General features: G+C 41.8%; 1 protein-coding gene across 1 annotated transcript in view; it reads right to left on the reverse strand.

Annotated features, from left to right (window-relative positions):
* Positions 1-20,141, reverse strand: part of DIAPH1 (diaphanous-related formin 1) — a 112,482-nt gene that overhangs the window by 47,114 nt on the left and 45,227 nt on the right. The window contains exons 17-19 of the mRNA XM_010850642.1: positions 19,942-20,138; positions 18,952-19,066; positions 18,438-18,446 (exon numbers count right to left, since the gene is read on the reverse strand). Coding sequence (XP_010848944.1) covers positions 18,438-18,446; positions 18,952-19,066; positions 19,942-20,138 — 321 coding nt within the window. The remainder of the gene's footprint in view (positions 1-18,437; positions 18,447-18,951; positions 19,067-19,941; positions 20,139-20,141) is intronic.

Here is a 20,141-nt window from a genome sequence, read left to right on the forward strand (position 1 = left end):
TTAATATTCAGGTAAGAAATAAAGTATGACCCAAGGTTATAGTAGGGATGGAGACAGAAATAAGATGAATTTGAGAATTACCTAATAAAAAGAATCAAATAGGCTTGATGTAACCAAATACTGAACTCTGGTTATACACGTGCTTCAAAGTGTTATGACTTAGCAATTCTGAAGGCACTTATTAATGTGTACTGTAAGAATGAGCAAACACTAAAAACATTACTAAATAGGTTGTGGCTAACAAGAGCCACCTAAAAGGCATCTATGCTGTGAGGAGTCAGGGCGGTGGTTACTCTGAGTCAAGGAGGGAGGAGTAAGATATCATTTGTAGCTGGAAATGGGTAAGATGAGTTTCCCAAGTCTTAGTAACATTCTGTTTCTTGACTGGGTGTCAATTACACAGATTAAAATTTCATTTTTAATTTCGTGAAAATTCATCAAACCATACATATATGATCTATACACTTCAAGCTAGAGCAAAAGACAGACACACACACTTCTGATTACAACAATATAAACATATATATACAGTGTAAGCAAAGACTACAGAGGAATGTAGACAAATTTAAATGGCTCCATTTGTTAATGTACTGAGACAATGTAAATGTCTAAATGTTTAAAACTGTCATCCACCAGGGAACTGTGAAAAATGCTAGATAAGCATGGGTCCGGACACCACCTATAACATTTTCACATCCTTGGATAGCTGGCCCTGAGAGAGGTAGAGATCCACTGACAACCAACAGGAAAGATACAGTCAAAATGTAAAACCCACAGAATACTCCAATTAGTTGCCATCTCAGCACTGTTATAGGAATGATGCATTAATTCAGGATACAAGCATGACAGTATCGTACAACCTTCTCAATGACTCCAGCCCCTATTTTTGCCACATCAAGGATGGGAAACCTAGAACAAAGTCCTCATGTCTCAAACGAAAAATGACATCAAAAGCTAATTTCAATCTAGAGAATTGTGTAAAATTCATGTGGGACAAACACAGAAATGGATACAGACAGCACTTCAGCAGAGAGGGAAGGAAGAGAATCTTATTTGCAAATGGATGTGCTTCTCTGCTGACAACAGCAGAAGAGACACCCTTTATCACTCAGGAGACTCCAGGAGAAAGCGTGTTAGTGCCAGGGTCTAGCTGCTGCAAACTTGACCTCTAGAAGATTCTTAGCACTTTGGCTAATGGGTACTACAGCTTCCAAACCAGGCGCTCAGCCAACCTAGTCTCCAAGGACCAGACTTTTTGAGTGCCCTGCCAGCCCTGCCAAGAAGTCAGCTCCTAAAACGTCCCTTCTGTAACCTGTGCTCTTGCCCAAAGCAAGGGAACAGACTGCCTGCTGTGGCTGCTGAAAGTCAGAGTCACTGACCCATTTCCAAAGGGGAAAAAGAGCATCAGGAGTCAAGAGATTTCATCTCATCATCTGCATCTAGGCCCGCCTCTGGGGTTATCTCTGACAAGGTCATAGGGATGCTATCATCCTGAAGCTGCAGAAGAATTTTCACACATGCCCACCCCCTACACAACAGTATTTTTTTCTTTCTGTAGAGCAGTCTATGAAGTATTCCTAACTAATTAAGTCTGATCAGGGAGAAAGACTACAATGAAGTAGAAAAGAAGTGTCTGGGAGATAAAGTGATCTGGGATCACTGTGGGATGCAGCTATTACAGAGCAGGTAAATTTGGTGTCCCAAAGCTTAAAACCTCTCCTTTAATTCCCCAGAAAGAGCATGGTCCACTTCAACCATGTTCTCTGTTGAGAGCAACCTGTGAACTTCTCTGAAGACTTTGGGTAGGTAACAGACTATCATGTCAGGAGTCACAAGCCACTGTCCTAGTAAAAGCCTCCGCCCCTCTCCCTCTGCGGGCTGCAGAGCACTGCGCCTTCACTTCCTCTGCCAGCACCTCTGGGGAAATCCAAACGATGGGAGGCTCTGCTGTGTGAGGAAGACACGTTCGGCTCTGAACCTCCTCAGTCCCAATCTGAGAGAGCCTCCCTCACTCCTTAAGAAATGAAGTCCATACACACATTGCAAGATGAGAAAACAGACAAAGCCAGCTAGAGAGGAAACCTAGAGACACCAACAAATTGCAATGTAGATTTTGTCTGGCTCTAATTCAAATGAACTTAAAATACTACTTTAACAACACTGAGTGGATATGTGTTGATTAATTAAAGAATTTTTCAGATGTGGAAATATGATTCTCTTTCTTAAAAAGTTCTTATTTTTTGATACACATTCTCAACTAAGGATATTAAATGATATGACTAATGAGAATATGCTTTAGAATAACTGGAGTGGTGAGGAGGAGGCTGATGCAGGTACATGAAACAAGACTAGCCATGAGTTAAGTTTTCAAACTGGGTGATGGAGACAGGTATTCATACTATTCTCTTCATATATGTGTGTGTGTACATACATGTGTACATATGTATCAAACATGTGTGGGGAGAGGGGTTACATTTTCAAAAATAAAAGTGTTTTTTTTAAGTCACACTGTTTCTCTAGAGTCACCAGAGAATCTGATTCTCCTCAGACAAGTGAGCGAAAAGGGTATCTTTTCTTCTTAGCTGATTCTTTAATTGAGGATACCCAGCCTAAACATCTCTGCAGTAAAACCACTGAAACCCAGGCTTAAGATTCTTGATAAGCCAAAGGGGATGTACTGCCTGCCATCTCAAAGCCAGCACCCTGCCACGGCTAGTTGGTGTCCAGCAGCCAGGCATCACTGTTCTTTGCTCAGCTGGCAGGGACTTGAGCATCTATTGCTCAGCATGCAGGCAGCCTGCAGCAAGGTAAGTCTCTGATGAGCAAGTGCTGAGTAAAGATCTGAAGCCCTGCCTCAGCCTGCTCCCTCCCTCCCCCAGCCAGGCTCCTCCCTTGCAGAATTCTTTTTTTTTTCTGCGTCACAAACACAAAATGGAGTTAGCTGGGAGCAAAAACAATCTGTCTAAAATGGCTGAATGCAGCAGGGAGTGCCAGGCAATAAAGCGAAGGGAAAGGGCACCCCCTGCTGTCCAATTCAGGGACCCTATTTTTCTTTTATCACTATTTTTGCATATGTCAAAACAATCAATCCTACAGAGTCCAAGCTAATTTTGTCATGAATCTTGATATCTATATTGAATTCTAACTTTTGGAGAGTAGAAATTGAGGCTAAGAAGGGAAAATAATTCTCAGTTTCTAAAGACAGAGCAGAGTCAAGTCACAAGGTCAGCAGCCCAAGTCCCAGTTGTTATTTGGTTATGATTAGTAATGGTTCCTAAGAGCCCTCAGAATGGAAGGGAGGTCCATCTCCGTGCAGTATTCCCCAACTTCAGGATGAGCTAATGGCCCCCGGAGTCCAACTAACTATAGCCATCACTTCCCCAGGAATTCCTGCTGTGGACTTCTCTCAATGAAGACTACAAACAGGAAACGGAGGAGTGGTGAGTTGCCTGACATCCTGGCAACTAAGTTCCCAAGAGTCGCAGGTGGGAGTGACTAAGCGGGGTAGGAAAAAGGATTTGGGGGAAATACTGCTGAGAGCACAAGACTGGCTCTAAAGCCAGTTACACCTGAAGGGATGAAAGATTCAGGCTGATGTATAAAACAACTCCACCTATCCTTAATTCTCACTCACTGACTCAGGACCACACACTACATGCTCTGCCCAGGATGAAGCCTGAGGCATCTGTCCCTATTCTATGGGGAACACCCTCCATAATCTTATGCTACAGCTCCTTTGAGTAAACTGAATACTTTATGACTAAAGGACAGCACATGAGAAAGATGGGAAAAGCAGAAGTATGTTGAGAAATCCATGGAGCCAAGGCACCAATGGTTTTCACTACTTAAATGAGGCAGCACAAACATGTGAGTTTATCCAATGTCCATAAAGTGAGATAACAGCAATACATACAACACACATGAGCACAGACTCATAATAGGAAGTTTTTTAAAAAAATGGACTCTGGTACCACTGCAGTTCTCTCGGAAAAAAAAAAAAAAATTGGGTCTTTATAGAAGAGGCGTAGGTCTCTTCAGCATATCTGAAAGATTAGAATACTGTGTTAGATCTCTAGGAAACAATAACAGGCTTTCTGTGAGGATAACACAGCTATGGCATCACCAAGTCTACCTGGCATACAACAAACTATGTCTCCAAAGCTCTACAAGAACTCTTTGATTCTGGGAAGAGGACAGAGCAAGAGAAGCCTATCATGTGCTAATGTAAGGTGCCCGTGGGCAGGATTTCTACTTTACATTCCCCTTCACTGTGATATGAGGGAAATTGAGCACCCTCAAAGTCACTCAGAGGTATACACCACTGTGGGGAGGATAGTGGGGAGACAGATAAACAGCATGCCAGTCGAACAGCTGTTTATCCCTGCCCAAAGGTAACCAAATTTCTATCACTGACCTCTTAGCCAAAACAAATACCCATCTGCTAAATCACACAGAAATGGATAGTCACAGATGTGCAAGCTGTAAAGAAGAATGAAGCAAACTCGCAGAAATGGATAAACCTGAAGGTCAAGAACGAGGCCAGATAGAATTCCAAATCTATAAGAACCTAGTGCTGAGAGTTAGCAAGAAGGGGGCACAAAGAAGTATGAAAGGGTGGCAGAAAAGCAGTGTTCAGAATCTGGGCACTTTACAAGCAATCTGCTCATTCAGACAATAATACAGTCATTGAGCTTCTCACAGATACTTTCCCAGCACACCCAGGACAGTGACTCAGTAAGGGAGTGCTAACAACCAGAGCAGCTTCAGAAATGTGGGTGGATAGGGGCTCGAAGGATGGGCACTGTCCCAAGCAAGTCAGCAAAAGGGTAGGACAGGTTTATGCAAGGGAACAGGAGGGCGAGAGGGCAGGAGAAAAGGCATCAAATTAAGGTACTAGGAATAAAAACTTCTCCTTTCTTAAAAAAATGAATCAGGACCTAAATAAGGGGTTGACATATTTTTATACTCTCTTTTAACCTGTATGTTCCCTTCCATCTCCTTTTCTCTCTTGAGAGTCATTTGTTAAAGAAATCAGGACACTGGTCACGATGAAAGGTGAAGAGCACTGGCACAGGGCCAGGATGGTACCCAGGAATGGGCGCCTCAGCTTTTTCTGACATTCCTGCCTTCTTGCCCCTCCTGTCAGTAATGCTAAATTTCAGAACCCAAAACACCTGGGGTAAAATCCTGGCTTGGTATTTACTTGCTATGAGCTCTCAGTAAACAAAGGACATATGCATATCTGTCAGTTATAAAATGAAGATGATACCTATTTGGCAGCATTGTTTCAATAATCAGAAAGAATAGATGATAAGCCTCTGTCACAGTATCTGACATTAAATACATATTCTGGGATAAGATGGAATGAGAAGATAAAATAGCTTCATCTTTTTCTAGGTGCTGGGAGCAGTTTTAGTCTTTGCCCAGCCTCACCCCCTCTTACCACCACCCTCAACCTAAATACAGAGTAAACTGCAGACTTCTAAGCCATTCTCTGTAACAAAGGATCCTAGAAATATCCTCCATTTTATTTTGGGTTTTGGGAGGGGAAGTAACGGGGTAAAAGTATAACAAAGAGAACAGATGGAATAAACACCCAGCCCCCAGCCTGAATCTGCAGATGCAGCTGCTGGTTTTCGTCACACTGCTGTTTTTTTCCTTTCTTTGTTCCTAAGGTGGAAGCCAGGATAGGGTGGGGAAGAGGGGGGAGAAGGGGTGGGGATGGGGACAGGACCGTCATCAGTTACAGAAAGTCACCTGATAGTCTCCTCCAATCCCCGGTCTCTGACCTCACAATGTGGAACCTGAGCCAAAATGGCTCAACTGCGCACACCCCATGGCTGAAAAGAAAAATGCAAGCAGAGCAGGAGGAAAGCAAGCCAAATAGGAAAAGGGGGATTTGGAAGGATTTGAGCAGTTTTTCTCGCAAAGAAGAAATTTAAACACACAGACAGGCAGACAGAAGAGTGTCTAATCTTCTCATCTAACAGATCCAAGAGAAACAAATCACAACTTTTAAAACAGAGCTGAAATCACTGTGGGATTGGGAGAGAATGGCCATCCCATCTTGCAGATGAGGGGCTACCAATGCCCTTCTGTTGACTCGGGTTCTGGGGTTCCCTTACCCAGGGGAGTGCACAAAAGAACAGTCATTTAAAAGTTGTAGTCTGACTTTTCAAAGAGAAGCAGGCTAGGATTACCAGGGAGAATGAAGTAAAAAATGCTGTTACCTACTCCACAGAACTGGATGATAGAGCTCCAATGTCTTTGCAAGGATTCATTTATTAGGTCCAAATACTTCTAGAAACCTCATTTTCACACATCCTGGCCACTAGCAAATTTCCTTTTTAACCCTTTTGTCTCCTATTATAAAAATAAGTTGACCATAGTATAGAAAAGTTGAAATGAAAAAAACCCAGCACCCTAACAAAATCTATTACAGTATTCTGGTATATTTCCTTTCAGACTTTTATTTCTGCATTTTTTTCCCCATAAAACACAATTGCAATAAGGGTTGTATATGACTGTTTCCTGCTTTTTCCCACATAACACTCTATCATGAGCATTCTTCCATGTTGCTCCAAAGGCGATGGGCCAGAGTCATAAAATGGGACAGTTACAGGATATTAAGTTCTACGGGAATTTTCTCCAGAACAAAAACTACATAGGAAGGCCATGCCCTTTCATGGCTAGTGACACAAAGCTCTGCTCCTGCTCCAATGAAGTAGATGGAGGTCTGGAGGGCCCATAGCCGAAATTCTCCAGAAATTCTCAAGTCTCTCTTCCCCACACCATATTGGCTGTAAGGCTATAATATAAACTGTTGTGTCTTCAGAGTTGGTGTGGGTAGGTAACTGTTTAGTTGTTACACAAATTTACGCAAGAAAAGCAGGGAGAACAAAATAACACATGGGCACACTAAGATGCAGTGAGATCAAATGGGTCACTGCAGGGACTGTTTCCAAAAACGGACGGATTACTTCATTACTGTACATATTTCTGTCTTACTGTAGCGTTTTATTATAAAAGTGACAACTAAAAAGTTTTAAATTTATAATTTTTCTAAATGAGAAAGATCTCTACGCACTAATAAGAAAAATCTCCAGGATACAGGAGCAAGGTATAGAAGAGTACAGATAGCACTTTTGGTAAAGGGAGAGAAGATAAAAATCTGTATTAGTATGTGCTACAAAGGCAGTTTTCAAAAACACTTAAAGAAACTAATAAAATGGCTATTTCTTGGGAGTTCCCTGGCAGTCCAGAGGTCAGGACTCAGTGCTTTCACTGCCGTGGCCCAGTTTCAATCCCTGCTCAGACAACTAGGATCCCACAAGCTGTGCAATTCAGCCAGGGACAGAGAACGTTGGGATGGATGAATACTAGGAAGGGAATGAGACTTTTAAAAATATCATCTTGACTTCTGAAGTACCTATATTGTTTGCATAGAAAATGAGGTAATACAGAAGCAGAAATGAAAGCCCCAGAAGAAACATTCTATAGTGAAGACACCCTTGGTACTCCCTGAAAACTAGTATGCCCTTATGTTTGGAGGGACATTTGTCTCCTACCAGCAGAAAACCAAGTTCAGACCCAATGACTCCTAAGGACTACAGGGGATCCTCCGAACAGTGCTTTTCTCTTGAGGCACCAGTGCCAGGCTCCAGTAAGAAGCCCAAGAGCACCAATCGCTCTTCTGCAAAACCCGCCCAAAGCCCAGCTCTGCTCTGACACTTCCCTGAGACCCTGTTCCTCTTACTAAACACATCTCCAATCTCTACCGACTCCAGGTGTCCATGGTGAGAGAATAACCAAACGTGAGTAAGAGTTATTCCCAGTCAGATGCAACATCCTTCCATCATGAGCTAGACCCCTTCCAGCCCCTCACAACTCCACCTCTGCCGTATGGGCTGAGAGAGCACTCAGCACCTGCCCTCCATCCACCCTCTCCAGGCCAGTCAGTTTCTCAGTGCTCCCAGCTACTTCACTGACTCCAGAGAACTTCTTGAGAGCCTTCCCTTCTAAGATGCCTGTTGAGATCTGGCTGGGAAGACAGCAAGAAAAGAAGTTTGTAAAAGCAAGTGTGGTAGCAGTTAATAGAAAATGTCATACTGTTTCCTAACTAATCTGCATGACCTCCATAAAAACAAGGGTAATTGTACAATATTCACTCTGACAGAGACATCAAAAATGTTATTACCAGAAGAAGTAAAAGGCAGCTTTCAGACTATGGCAGAGAATGGAAGACAGTGAGCAGAAAATGGAAAAAGAAATAAACACTGAGGTAATGGATTGAGCCATATTAATGTATCTATAACAAAATTATATGAGGAGCTTGTTAAAAACATACCCTTCTACAGTCCCCATAACTCAGAATCTCTGCAGGTATAGAGCCCAGGTATTTACATCCTCACGTAATCTTTATATGCACTCAAGTTTGGGAATTACTGGGAGAAACAGATATTCAAAGATAGGGACTAACTGCACTAAGATGATAGGAGCTAAAGCAATATTCATTCCATACAGGATGGCTTAAGTCTCAGACAGTGCCACACAAAAGGACATTTTGTCAGCAATCAAATCTGGAATCTGTAGGCAATGGGAGATGGGACCTTGAGTTTAAAAGCTACAGTTGCACTCTGTGTGTCTAGAATAGTAACAGAGGCACACACTAAAGTCTGAATAGCTAGAGAGAAGCTCTAACACTGGGATTATTTTAAGATAATCAGAAGTTAATAAATGACAGAAGGGTTGACTATATACAAAAACCTTTTTGCACCAGCAAATTCTACCCAAGGCAGGCTAGGGGAATTCCCTGAAGTAAATTAATTCAGTACAGTATCTCTGGGAAATGATCAGTAAATAATCAGGGGGTAGTTCTATTACATGCTTGAAGTACCTATTTAGTAGAAACTAGGACAAAGATGATATTATGAATGTGTATATAATGGGGTTACAAATATATACATATAATGAACTACCAAAATGGTAACATATCAATATAAGCCTTTCTTTAAGTCTCTGAAAGGAAGGCTGTTTTCATGAAGCTATCAGACTAAAACGAAAACAAAACCAAAAACATTCTCCAGCCTCTGGGTCCCCAGAGAACAGTAACATTGCTCCTCCAGGAATATAAGCGGCAATGCGACAAGATCCTTTTCTTAAAGGGCAAGCTACAGCTTCCTGTCTTCATTTTTACTTACAGTCCTCCAAGTGAATTTCCTGACCGGTAGAGGGCAGCATACCAGGCAGAGCGTATTTGAATACAACAGAGGTTGCCGCTCTCTAACGTGACTGCATCACTACCAGACGTAACAATGACACAGCTAAAATAGAAGAGTTCCATGTGCCATCTGGTGGCGAAAAAGGAAAAGCGCACACTGCAGATAAAACATATCAAATTCCTCTAGTTGAGAAGGAATTAAAGTTAATTAGCTTTATCTGATGACATCCTTCCTCAAATCTCCACGAGTAAGTCTTCTGTGGAATCTGTATCAGCAGCCTTCATGCATAAGTGTTAAAGTTTTACACCAGTTTAGCTTTCTATCCCCAAATACCTGTTGTAAGCAAGGAGCAACTCCTAACGCCTGGCCCCACTGTATGAAATAAGAAGCATAACTCAGGACAAAACAAGCAAACCACACAAGAAATTGAAAGGCTGTCAAAACAAGAGTGAGATGTAGACAGCACCAAAGAAAGCTTATCCAAGAAAAAAAGAAAAGTACAGTATGAGAACCATAAGTTTAGAGCTAAAAGGTATCTTTATCTATCTCATTTTACAGGTGAGGAAAGAGTCAAGGTAGGAAAGATAACCTTTGGTTCAATCTCATTAGTGATCAGATAACGAGTTAACACTTTTGCCTTATCAGAAATTAGCCAGTTTGGAAGGAAGTATAAAGTGGTACAATTCTACACCTAGTAATTTGGGTCCAGAAATTTTATTTTTAATAATTTACTATGCAGAAATACAAGTATGCAGGGATAAATAGAAAATGTTTCTAGCAGCATTGCCTGTTATATAAAAATTAGTAATTTAAATTCTCAATAAAGGATCATCTTGTACTATTTTATCTGACAGAATTCAACCATCCATTAGAAATAATGAGGTAGAATATGAAAAAAACCATATATATATATGTATAACTGAATCACTTTGCTGTAGACCAGAAACACAGCATTATAAATCAACTTATAAATTAAAAAAAAGAAAAATAATGAGGTAGATCTGTAGCTAATGATATCAAGAGATGCTGAAACATGTCACACAAAATACAGAGTAGTATATACCAAATGGGATATACACATCTCATTAAAAATATGTATATTCCCTCATATTTCTATAATGTTATCTTTTAATTCCTCTGCCCCTTAATTTTCCAGTAAGGTTCTATTTGAAAAGTTCCCACATTTTCTTCTCTGAACTAAAGAAGAAAAGAATTTTGCCTATTCCTTTATTAGAATAACATATACATATGAAAGGTACCTGGCTGGTCACTCTGAGAGGTGAGAAGGAGAATTTATACTTTCAGTGTGTTCTATACATTTGTTGAAGTGAGGATATCATGTTAGACCAGAAACTGGCTTTAGACAGGAACACAGTCACAGAGGAAGACACAGAAAGTAGGTAAAAGGAATGGTGGGAGTCTGTGTAACTTCTGATTGTTTCAACTTTTTCAGTGAAGTAGGAGAGTAGGGAACTGAATGGACTAGAAATGTTTAATATCTGATTGCCTAGTAAGGCCAAGCAACATTGCAAATTGAGCAAAGGAGAGGAAGGAAAAAGAACAGCCAGTGAGGCAGGAGAAAGAGACTGTGCTGTTCTGAGAGCCAAGCAAGTAAAGCGTATCAAGGAGAGCAGGTTGCATCCTTTTCTCCAGTGTGTTTGCTTATACAGCTACAGGTGCAGGATGGAGAGACGCAATCAACCAGGACTGTGATCCTGCCAACCAAGCATGATGAAATGAGAGAAAGAGGGAAGGATTATTATAATTTTGATGATAATTTTACCTGAGGAGAGTGAAATCTTCTAGGAGGTGAGGGATGGTGAAAAAAGAAGGATAAATGAAGTGGCTTCCTAGTGGGTTCAGGACTTCCCTGGTGGCTCAGATGGTAAAGCATCTGCCTACAATGCGAGAGAGCAGGGTTCGATGCCTGGGTCGGGAAGATCCTCTGGAGAAGGAAACAGCAACCCACTCCAGTACTCTTGCCTAGAAAAGCCCATGGATGGAGGAGCGTGGTAGGCTACAGTCCACGGGGTCACAAAGAGTCCGACACAACTGAGTGACTTCACTTTCACTTTCTTTCCTAGTGGGGTTGGAAGATTGCTGGGGTTAGGGTACCAAAGACAGTGAGGTAAAAAGATGGAAGGTGGTGCTATTAGGAAACACCCTCTCAATCCTTTTTCTGTTTCTAAACTTATATCCACAGAACCCTGTTTTTAATTTGGGGACCATATCTTGGGTTCTCTAAAACCAAACTACTTCAGCATTTTATTTTATGCTCTTCCTATGCTTCAATCTCTCTTCACTTAGCTTTCTATCTAGTTTTTACTACACTGATGGATACATATATATATTTTGGGACATGAATTGTATCTTACTGCTACTGCTACTGCTAAGTCACTTCAGTCGTGTCCGACTCTGTGTGATCCCACAGACGGCAGCCACTAGTCTCCCCTGTCCCTGGGATTCTCCAGGCAAGAACACTGGAGTGGGTTGCCATTTCCTTCTCCAATGCATGAAAGTGAAAAGTGAAAGTGAAGTCGCTTAGTTGTGTCCGACTCTTAGCGACCCCATGGACTGCAGCCTACCAGGCTCCTCCATCCATGTGATTCTCTAGGCAAAGTACTGGAGTGGGGTGCCACTGCCTTCTCCGGAATTGTATCTTACACAAGAAAAAAAAAGAAAAAGAAGGTGGGTAGTTTGAAATTGAGATTGCAGAGGGGCTGCAGTTCTGGTGATGATGGTGTACTTCAGATGGGTGAGATGGGGTGGAGTACAGATCACTGGAAAAGAAGAATGTAAGGAAATGTGAGGCCAGAATACTGACAGGGTCATGACCCTTCTGTGTGGAAACTGCTAAGAATTAAGACAGAAGGAGTCCTGGAGTACTGCAGAGGAGGGATAACTTGGGGTGTTAGTAGATGACAGCAAAGAGAGAAACTGGGTGATTATGATTCCATGTAATGAGATTCAAAATTATGGGTTTTTAGGAAAGAAAAAGATGGACTGATCTGAAAGTGGCAACGAAGAACAAAGGGGACATCGATCCTATACACTGGGCTGAGGAGTGTGAGAGGAAGGAAACAACACATGCGAGGGCAAGAGGGAAAGCAGTGTTGAAGGAAAGCCAAGCTGCTGTTAGAGCAACAGAGTAAAGTTGATGACACAGGAGATTCTGTTAGCAATGGGCCATGAATTCCAGAGGGCACAGTGGACGCATGTCAAAAGCTCAGATGAGATGGGAGGAGGAGGCGGAAGAGGAGACACACAGAACCTGATAGGGATTCGAGTATGAGAGATAAGGACAGCCTGGGATTCTGGGACTTCCTGTGGTGGGTGACATAAACCAACATAAATGACACAATATTAGATTCAGTGGGTTCAAGGCAAACAGTGACGGCAAGGTTTGGAGTACAGTGCGTATGTGCTGTGGTTCTTTTACACTACTGATGATGGACGGTCACAACCCAGAGAAGGTGTAGTGCTTATTCCACAGGCAGGAGTCCTTATGACCCTAGGTGATACAGGTAGATTTATGTCTTTAAATCACAGGGGAGTATTATCTGATATTACAGAACTTCCCAACTGCTCTGGGCTAACAGTCTGACCCTGCTCAAAATCCAAGACAAATTAGCAATTAAAAGACAAATGTTCACTTGAACAGCACTTCTGGTCCTAATCCTATACTCCTGAGAGGGTAGGGAATTCATGAAACAAGATACCTTTCTGTGGAAAGACTCACTGAGTAAGGCAGAGCATGATGAGCTCTTAGAAAACCTTGTATCTAGAGGTTAAAGTTCCAGAGGCTGTAAAGATTCACTAGAATGTTTTCTGATAAAGATCCGACTGGGTGGGTGCCACCTAGTGGACAGAAGAGGCTCACAGGGAACAGACCCTGAGGCCCCTTTAGGGAAAGATGGGGTTGCGTCCCCAACTCAGGCACCTGACACAGCCTGCAGCCTGAAGCAAGCAGGCTCTGGAAGAGCAGCAGACCGATGAACCCACCACTTGTTATCAACAGTTCCGACCTATACTACAGCACAAACCTAGGAATCCGGACTCACATAGTCAAACCCTAATTAGAATACTGTTATTTATGAAATCCTCAGCTTTTTGTCAGCATCTTAATTTCAAAATTAAGAGCTTTTTCAAAATTACTGTCACTAACCACTTGTAGAACTGCTCTGATGCTCACTATTCTGGAAATGCACCTCACACTTTAACAGGGCGAGGGCTGATGCCACATATTGTCCACCGCACACCTACTAAGGATGATTAGCCTGTGGATCTTGTAACTCCAGAAGTTTTTTTGGAAGGAAGAAATAAACCTAAAAAGAAAAACATCACTGTACTCAGAACATCAGTTTTCACTTACCAGCCTACATTTTAAGAGGCTATACTTCTAATGGGAACATGATTATCTACAAGAGAGTAAGAGAAGAAAAGCAGAATGAAAAACTAAAACTAGTTACCTTGTATATACAAATAATGACCTGAGGCTACCACGGTGATGAAAATGTTCCCAAAGAAAAGATGAAAAAGAATAAAATTTAACTACTGAACATGTTCTTAGGAATTCAAGAAGTAGATTCAATAAAGAAACTATAATAAAAGATTCCTTGCTGATCACCCGAAGGAAGTGAGAGAGTGAAAAAGTACTAGATGTTTTGTAGCACTATCAAATCAAAATTCAAAATATTCTCTGTCAAGGAATAAATCAACTAAGTAAATCCCTGATTTACAGAAAGCAGGAGATCAGAAACAAAAGAATAATCCTTAGGAGAAAAATCCATACAGGATTCTGTCAACTGAGCAACTTCACTTTCACTTTTCACTTGCTTGCATTGGAGAAGGAAATGGCAACCCACTCGTGTTCTTGCCTGGAGAATCCCAGGGACGGTGGAGCCTGGTGGGCTGCCGTCTCTGGGGTCGCACAGAGTTGGACAATGACTAAAGCAACTTAGCAGCAGCAGCAGCAGCAGCAGCAGTATCAATTTGGGGACACTTCCTCTCTCTTAGCTCTTGTCTTAGTTAACAGCACACATCTTCCTGAACCTTAATGAAGCAATGGCTGGAGACCTCTGACTACAAGAGGCAGATGTCAAGAGTGAGGTGGATGTTGTCTTTTAATGGTCATTCCTGGAGGAGCCAGTCACTATAAGAGAGGTTTCAGCTATCACTAAAATGTAAGAGGAATACAGCCACACTTAACAAACAGCAGAGAGTTGTATTTAGCAAGTGAGAGAGGAAACAATGTAATATTATGAAAACCTTGTGTCCAAATGACTTCCTCATCAAGACTGGCAACTGCTGGGCTGAAATCATCTAAGCAAGACATCTACTGTACTAGACACGCATGCTGTACTTCTCCAGCTGGATTAGTGTGACTAGAGTTGAATATACTGTAATCAGAAAATGGCTTCTCTTCTTCAACCCTAAATATCTGATATCTTACTTTCCCTAATCGAATGTTGCTCCTTTTTTGTATTCATAAGAGTCACTTCCAATTCAAGAATACTGGTGCCATGATGAACGAGGTGGTAGCAGAAGCCAGCACATTCCCCTCTTCAAGCTTTGATGTGGATCTCAGCCTTCTGAAGCTCTTAAGAGCAGGAACATACACATCTGGAAAGCAGGGGGCTAGAGCAGGACTTTGGAGTCCCAGTCTAGAGTCTGAATCCTGCCTCTGGCAGTTACCATAGAGCCTTGAAAAAATTATTTAACCAATATCTCTACTTCTTCATCTGGAAGATGAAATAGAGTGGTAATGGTGACTGAGACGGTAAAGAATCTGCCTGCAATGCGAGAGACTGGGATTTGATCCCTGAGTCAGGAAGATCCCCTGGAGCAGGGAATGGCTACCCACTCCAGTATTCTTGACTGGAGAATGCCTTGGACAGAGAGGAACCTGGCAGGCTACAGTCCATGGGGTCGCAAAGAATCAGCCACAACTGAGTGACTAACACTACTACTACTACTGAGTATTTACCTATCATTTAATTATAGCATCAATATTAAGACTGTGAATGAGAGACTTGGTTACTGAAACTGGTTACCTACTTGAAAAAAGGATTAAGAATGAAGGTATTCTGCAATGTCATGCTAGAGATGCTCAAAGAACCAGAAACCTTGCCTTCACACTGAGGACTCTAGTTCCTCTGAGTCCTCACCTCTGAAGTTTCTATAGCTTGAAATTCTTTACCTGATGAAAACCTAAACTCTAAGAATCCTAGTCTTTTTTACTAAAATGTTTTTGGGGGGCCAGGTTGAAAGAAATGGGGTTCCTGGGAAGAGTCTGTATTAAGTTTGCCAACCACAGCACCAAGAAAGGGAGGCTCAAAACTGCTGAGGAAAGGCAGAGCAGGTGAGGTCCCTGGATCACAGTGCATGCTGAGGCACTGGGTCCACATACAGCACCTCCACCGGCTACTTGGATGTCAAAGCAACTATCCTGTCCCCAAGAAACACACATTAGAACCAGCCCTGACATTCAAATACTGCTTATATCACCACAGATGTGCAGAATAAGTCAAAGGGAAGGAAAGCAAGAAAATGTAGAAGGAAAAAAAAAAATCAAAGTCAGTGAAACACTGAAAATCCAAAGAAGAAATAATTTTTAAAGGAAGAAGTATTTGTTTTGGGTAGGAAGATAATTGGAAACATAGAGATCTAGTGTGGTTGATGACAAGTAGGAAAGTTTCATTGCTGGGAGTGCTACAGATAACTATTAAGAGTTGGGTAAACTACAAGTACTTGTTTGGCAGGAAAAAAATATCTCTCCCAGGAATTTCTTAAAGTGATCAAAATTTAGGCTGTTTAGAAAACTGCTCATGTTTTAATAATTTTCAAGACTATTCTCTCTGCTGCTGCTGCTGCTAAGTCACTTCAGTCATGTCCGACTCTGTGTGACCCCATAGACAGCAGCCCACCAGGCTCTGCCGTCCCTGGGATTCTCCAGGCAAGAACACTGGAGTGGGTTGCCATTTCCTTCTCCAATGCATGAAAGTGAAAGTCAAAGTGAAGTCGCTCAGTCGTGTCCGACTCTTCACAACCCCATGGACTGCAGCCTACCAGGCTCCTCTGTCCATGGGATTTTCCAGGCAAGAGTACTGGAGTGGGTTGCCATTGCCTTCTCCAACCCTCTCTAGTGCTTCCTAATAAAAAAGAATGGGAAATTAAGACAGGGTGACAATTTAACACCTGAAAGTCCTAACTATAAAGATATTTAAAGACTAAGTAGAACTGTCCTTAGTCAAAGTAACAACAAACTATTAATGATGATTATTACTGCATGAAAATCAAAACTGACACTAAATTGACTAAGTCATACTTATTCTTCTCAGATTAAGATACAGCTATTTCTAAGAATAATTTAAGGGGGTGGGGAAGCCAAAGCTGTCAGGAAGTTAGAATCATCAGTGACTACAAAGTAGTTTCCAGGGCAGAAACTGAGACTAAAGGAACACTGAAAAGTTTGGTTACACTATTGAAAAATAATAAAAGATGAGTAAGGTCTTGCTTAGGTATTTAAAAAACATTATATACCAATTCATAGTGGGAATGTAATGCCGAGGAAAACCACTAAACTGAAGAAAAGTCTGCTGCAATCAACAGCAATACAAATGTACAGAATAAAAGAAGGATGGTGACGGAGCAGGGAGGAAAAGGAATCCTTTCATTTGCAGTGGCACTCAGGGAAGCTACCAGAAAGAAAGTGACAGAGATTGTAGAGTCTGTGAACTTACAAATTAGCAAATTTGATGTTGATTTTCATTGTCAACCAACCAGTCTTTGTTGATATTCTAGAGTAGTACAAATCCTTATCACAGCATTTTTAACCAAGAGGGTGGAAGTAATTTTCTGGGCTGAACTTTAGTTCAGAAGGTGATAAATCTCTTACAGGAAAAGACAATTTTGCCCTGAATGCTAGGGCAGCAAGACAGGCCTAAGCACTGTGATCTTTGACTCCCAGATACACACATATACCTAAGGGCTGCCAGCAGCATGGGTTGTTTTGGGTTTTCGTTTTTGTTTTGGCCCTGCCATGCTTTCCTGGGGGCTCAGATGATAAAAAATCTGCCTGCAAAGAAGGGACCTGGGTTCAATCTCTGGGTCAGAAATTTCCCCCAGAGAAGTGAATGGCTGCCCACTCCAGTATTCTGCCTGGAGAATCCCATGGACAGAGGAGCCTGGCAGGCTACGGTCCATGGGGTAGCAAAGAGTTGGACATGACTGAACAATTAACAGAGGTATGCCATGTAGCATGTGGGATGAGGCCCCAACCAGGGACCAAACTTGGGCCTCTGCAGTGAAAGCACCGAATCCTCATCACTAGGCACCAGGGTACTCTCTCCATTAGGTTTCCTGGTAGAACAAAGTGGAGCCTAGTCTCATCAGATCACTTAAGGAAAAAGGTAGTAATTGTCTTTAAAAATGCTTATTTACTGGTGAAGGGGAATGCTCTGACTGGTGAAGGGGAATGCTCTAAAGTTGCACTCAATTGTTATCACCAGGATCAAAATAAACCTCTAAATAAACAAAAAAGCTGGTAGAAGTTGGAAATACAAAATTATTAGGTTCTGTCATTAGGCATAACAGTATTTTTCAAATACTGCATCCCTCTAGGGAAATAACTACAATGCCCCATCACAAAACAGCATGAAACCACAAAAATTAGGAAGTGAAGAAAGAAGAGGCCAAAAGAGATCAGCTCTTCTAAAATAAAAGGGAAGATACGAAGGTGAAGATGAAAAGCAAGAATTTATATGAAAAGCCAGACCAAAAGTCAGGATCCCTGGATCTGGTCATACAACCTTTGGCAAGCTACTTAACTAATCAGTCTGAACACTATGGAATGGAGATGACATACACCCTGCCTATCTCATAAGGTTTCTTTGCAGGTTTAACAGGGTAAAATATGCTCAAGAACTTTCAAATTTGTAAAACACAACACAAATGTGAAGTAACAGCATTATTATTTAAGCTGTCCCTCACTTTCCAAAGAAAGAACAAGTATATGGTAGCTTTGATTTAAAATAATTTTCATCCTTGTCAGTTAACATGAGTTACTGGTCCTTCTGGACTCTTAAAAAAACTAGCAAAAGAGAAATGAGTCCCGGTTTCTAGTCTTACTTTTCAAAGAGAAACTCCTTTACATCTGTTTCACTGTTTTCTCTAATATTCAAGAGACTCAACTACATGGCTCTTCGGTACTCTTACCTTTTGAAGCTGCAGGAGCAAATGGCCAGGAAGGAGAAAGCATCAGATATTGGAAAGAAATGAAAAAAAAAAAGGGATCATGTATGGTTCTCTGTTATTGTACAAAGACAGTTGCTCAGCCACTGGACCTACTAATACTAAGGACTCTGCCCAACTCTGATCAACTACGTATATAGGTTTGAGGGTGGCACCTTAAAGGCAGTGCCAGAACCCTTTCAAGATGGGCCCAGCCTGAGCTCTGTGATGTTAATCTCACATCCCCACATGCTCCACTGACATAAAATACCTACATGCACAAAAACTGGGGGATAAAACACCTATAGGCAATAGTTCTCTTTGCCAACTCCAGCATCCCCAGAATACAAAACCAAACTTACTTTCTTCTGAATAGGACCCCCCAGTCCTCAACCAGGGAAGGGAAAGAAATGGGAGACCACCTTAATGAACCTTCTAAGTCCTAGTCTGGCCCCTAGTCTTAAGTCTGGCCCTTTGCCAGAAAGAGGAAAGGACTCACTCTTGGTCTGGGCAGAAAAGGTACTGGTAAGTTTGGCGAAAAGTTCACTGTTCTCAAATCGGTCCTCCTTCACCTTTGTCCAGAAGCAGTCCTGGGAAAGGTCCTCAGCGACAAACTGTAGACACAGGCAGGTGTTAAGAGTTACTAAGCTGAGCTCTGTACTTCCCATCCTAGAAAACTGACTGAAATGCAAAAGCGGCAGCTGGCTGGTACTGTCAACATCTTACTAGAGTAAGACTAACCTGGGACGCAGAGAACAGCTATGCTCTTTGTGGTGGACCAGATGATGATTCCAGCTTGTGTGTTTATTGGTGTTTATTCAGAAACTAGACTCAGATATGCTGCTTATCCTCCTTCTAACCCCAAATCCTCTACTTTTAGAAGCAATAAGGCTTTATTTTACATCTTCCCTTGCTTTACATTACACTTTCCCCACCAATGTGGCTAAATGTACCAAATTCATTCATTTTACGAACAAATCCCTAAGTTCCTTTATTTTCACTTGGTTTCCAAAAGCAAAGGACTGATGTAGAATCACAAGGGTCTCAAACACATACCTTACCTGTGCAATCATATCCTGTGTAACTCATTTACTGGGTGGGCAGAGGTGGTAGGGGGCTGTATCCATAAATCTATGACTTTTGGATCAGTAAAATTATCAGTACCTTGCAGATCAGTGAAATGACTATTATCAAACTGTGCAGTATCATGGCACTCATATCCTCAGTGAAAAGGGCAAAAAATATTAACTGTAGGATAAGTTTAGGTTTTCTAGCAGAGTACAGGCTCCAAGAACTCTCCCAAGTGATATCTGGCATGCAGGATACATCTATTACCTGCTGAATAAATATATGCATGAGTGGAACTTGAAGACACACAGACGTGAACCATAAGAAAGGGGAGACCAATCATGCACAAAACACAAAGTAGGAAGCTGAAGGGTTGTTTTTTTTTTAATCTACTAATGAAGAGATGGACAGAAATTCTCACCTTGGACCAGTTTGGCCTCCGGAGCTGCACCTCTGGCTTGTAAAGTTTCTTTGGGGTTAATCCAAATGGCAGAACTGGGGCTGCAGGAACTCCAAAAGGGAGAGGTGGAGGAATGCCAGGGCCTCCAGGAAATGGAGGGGGTAGAGGGATTCCACCAGGAAAAGGGGGAGGGGGAGGTAACATTCCTGGTGGAATCCCTC

Source organism: Bison bison, unplaced genomic scaffold, assembly GCF_000754665.1.
Source record: "Bison bison bison isolate TAMUID 2011002044 unplaced genomic scaffold, Bison_UMD1.0 scf7180017864291, whole genome shotgun sequence".
NCBI lineage: Eukaryota > Metazoa > Chordata > Mammalia > Artiodactyla > Bovidae > Bison > Bison bison.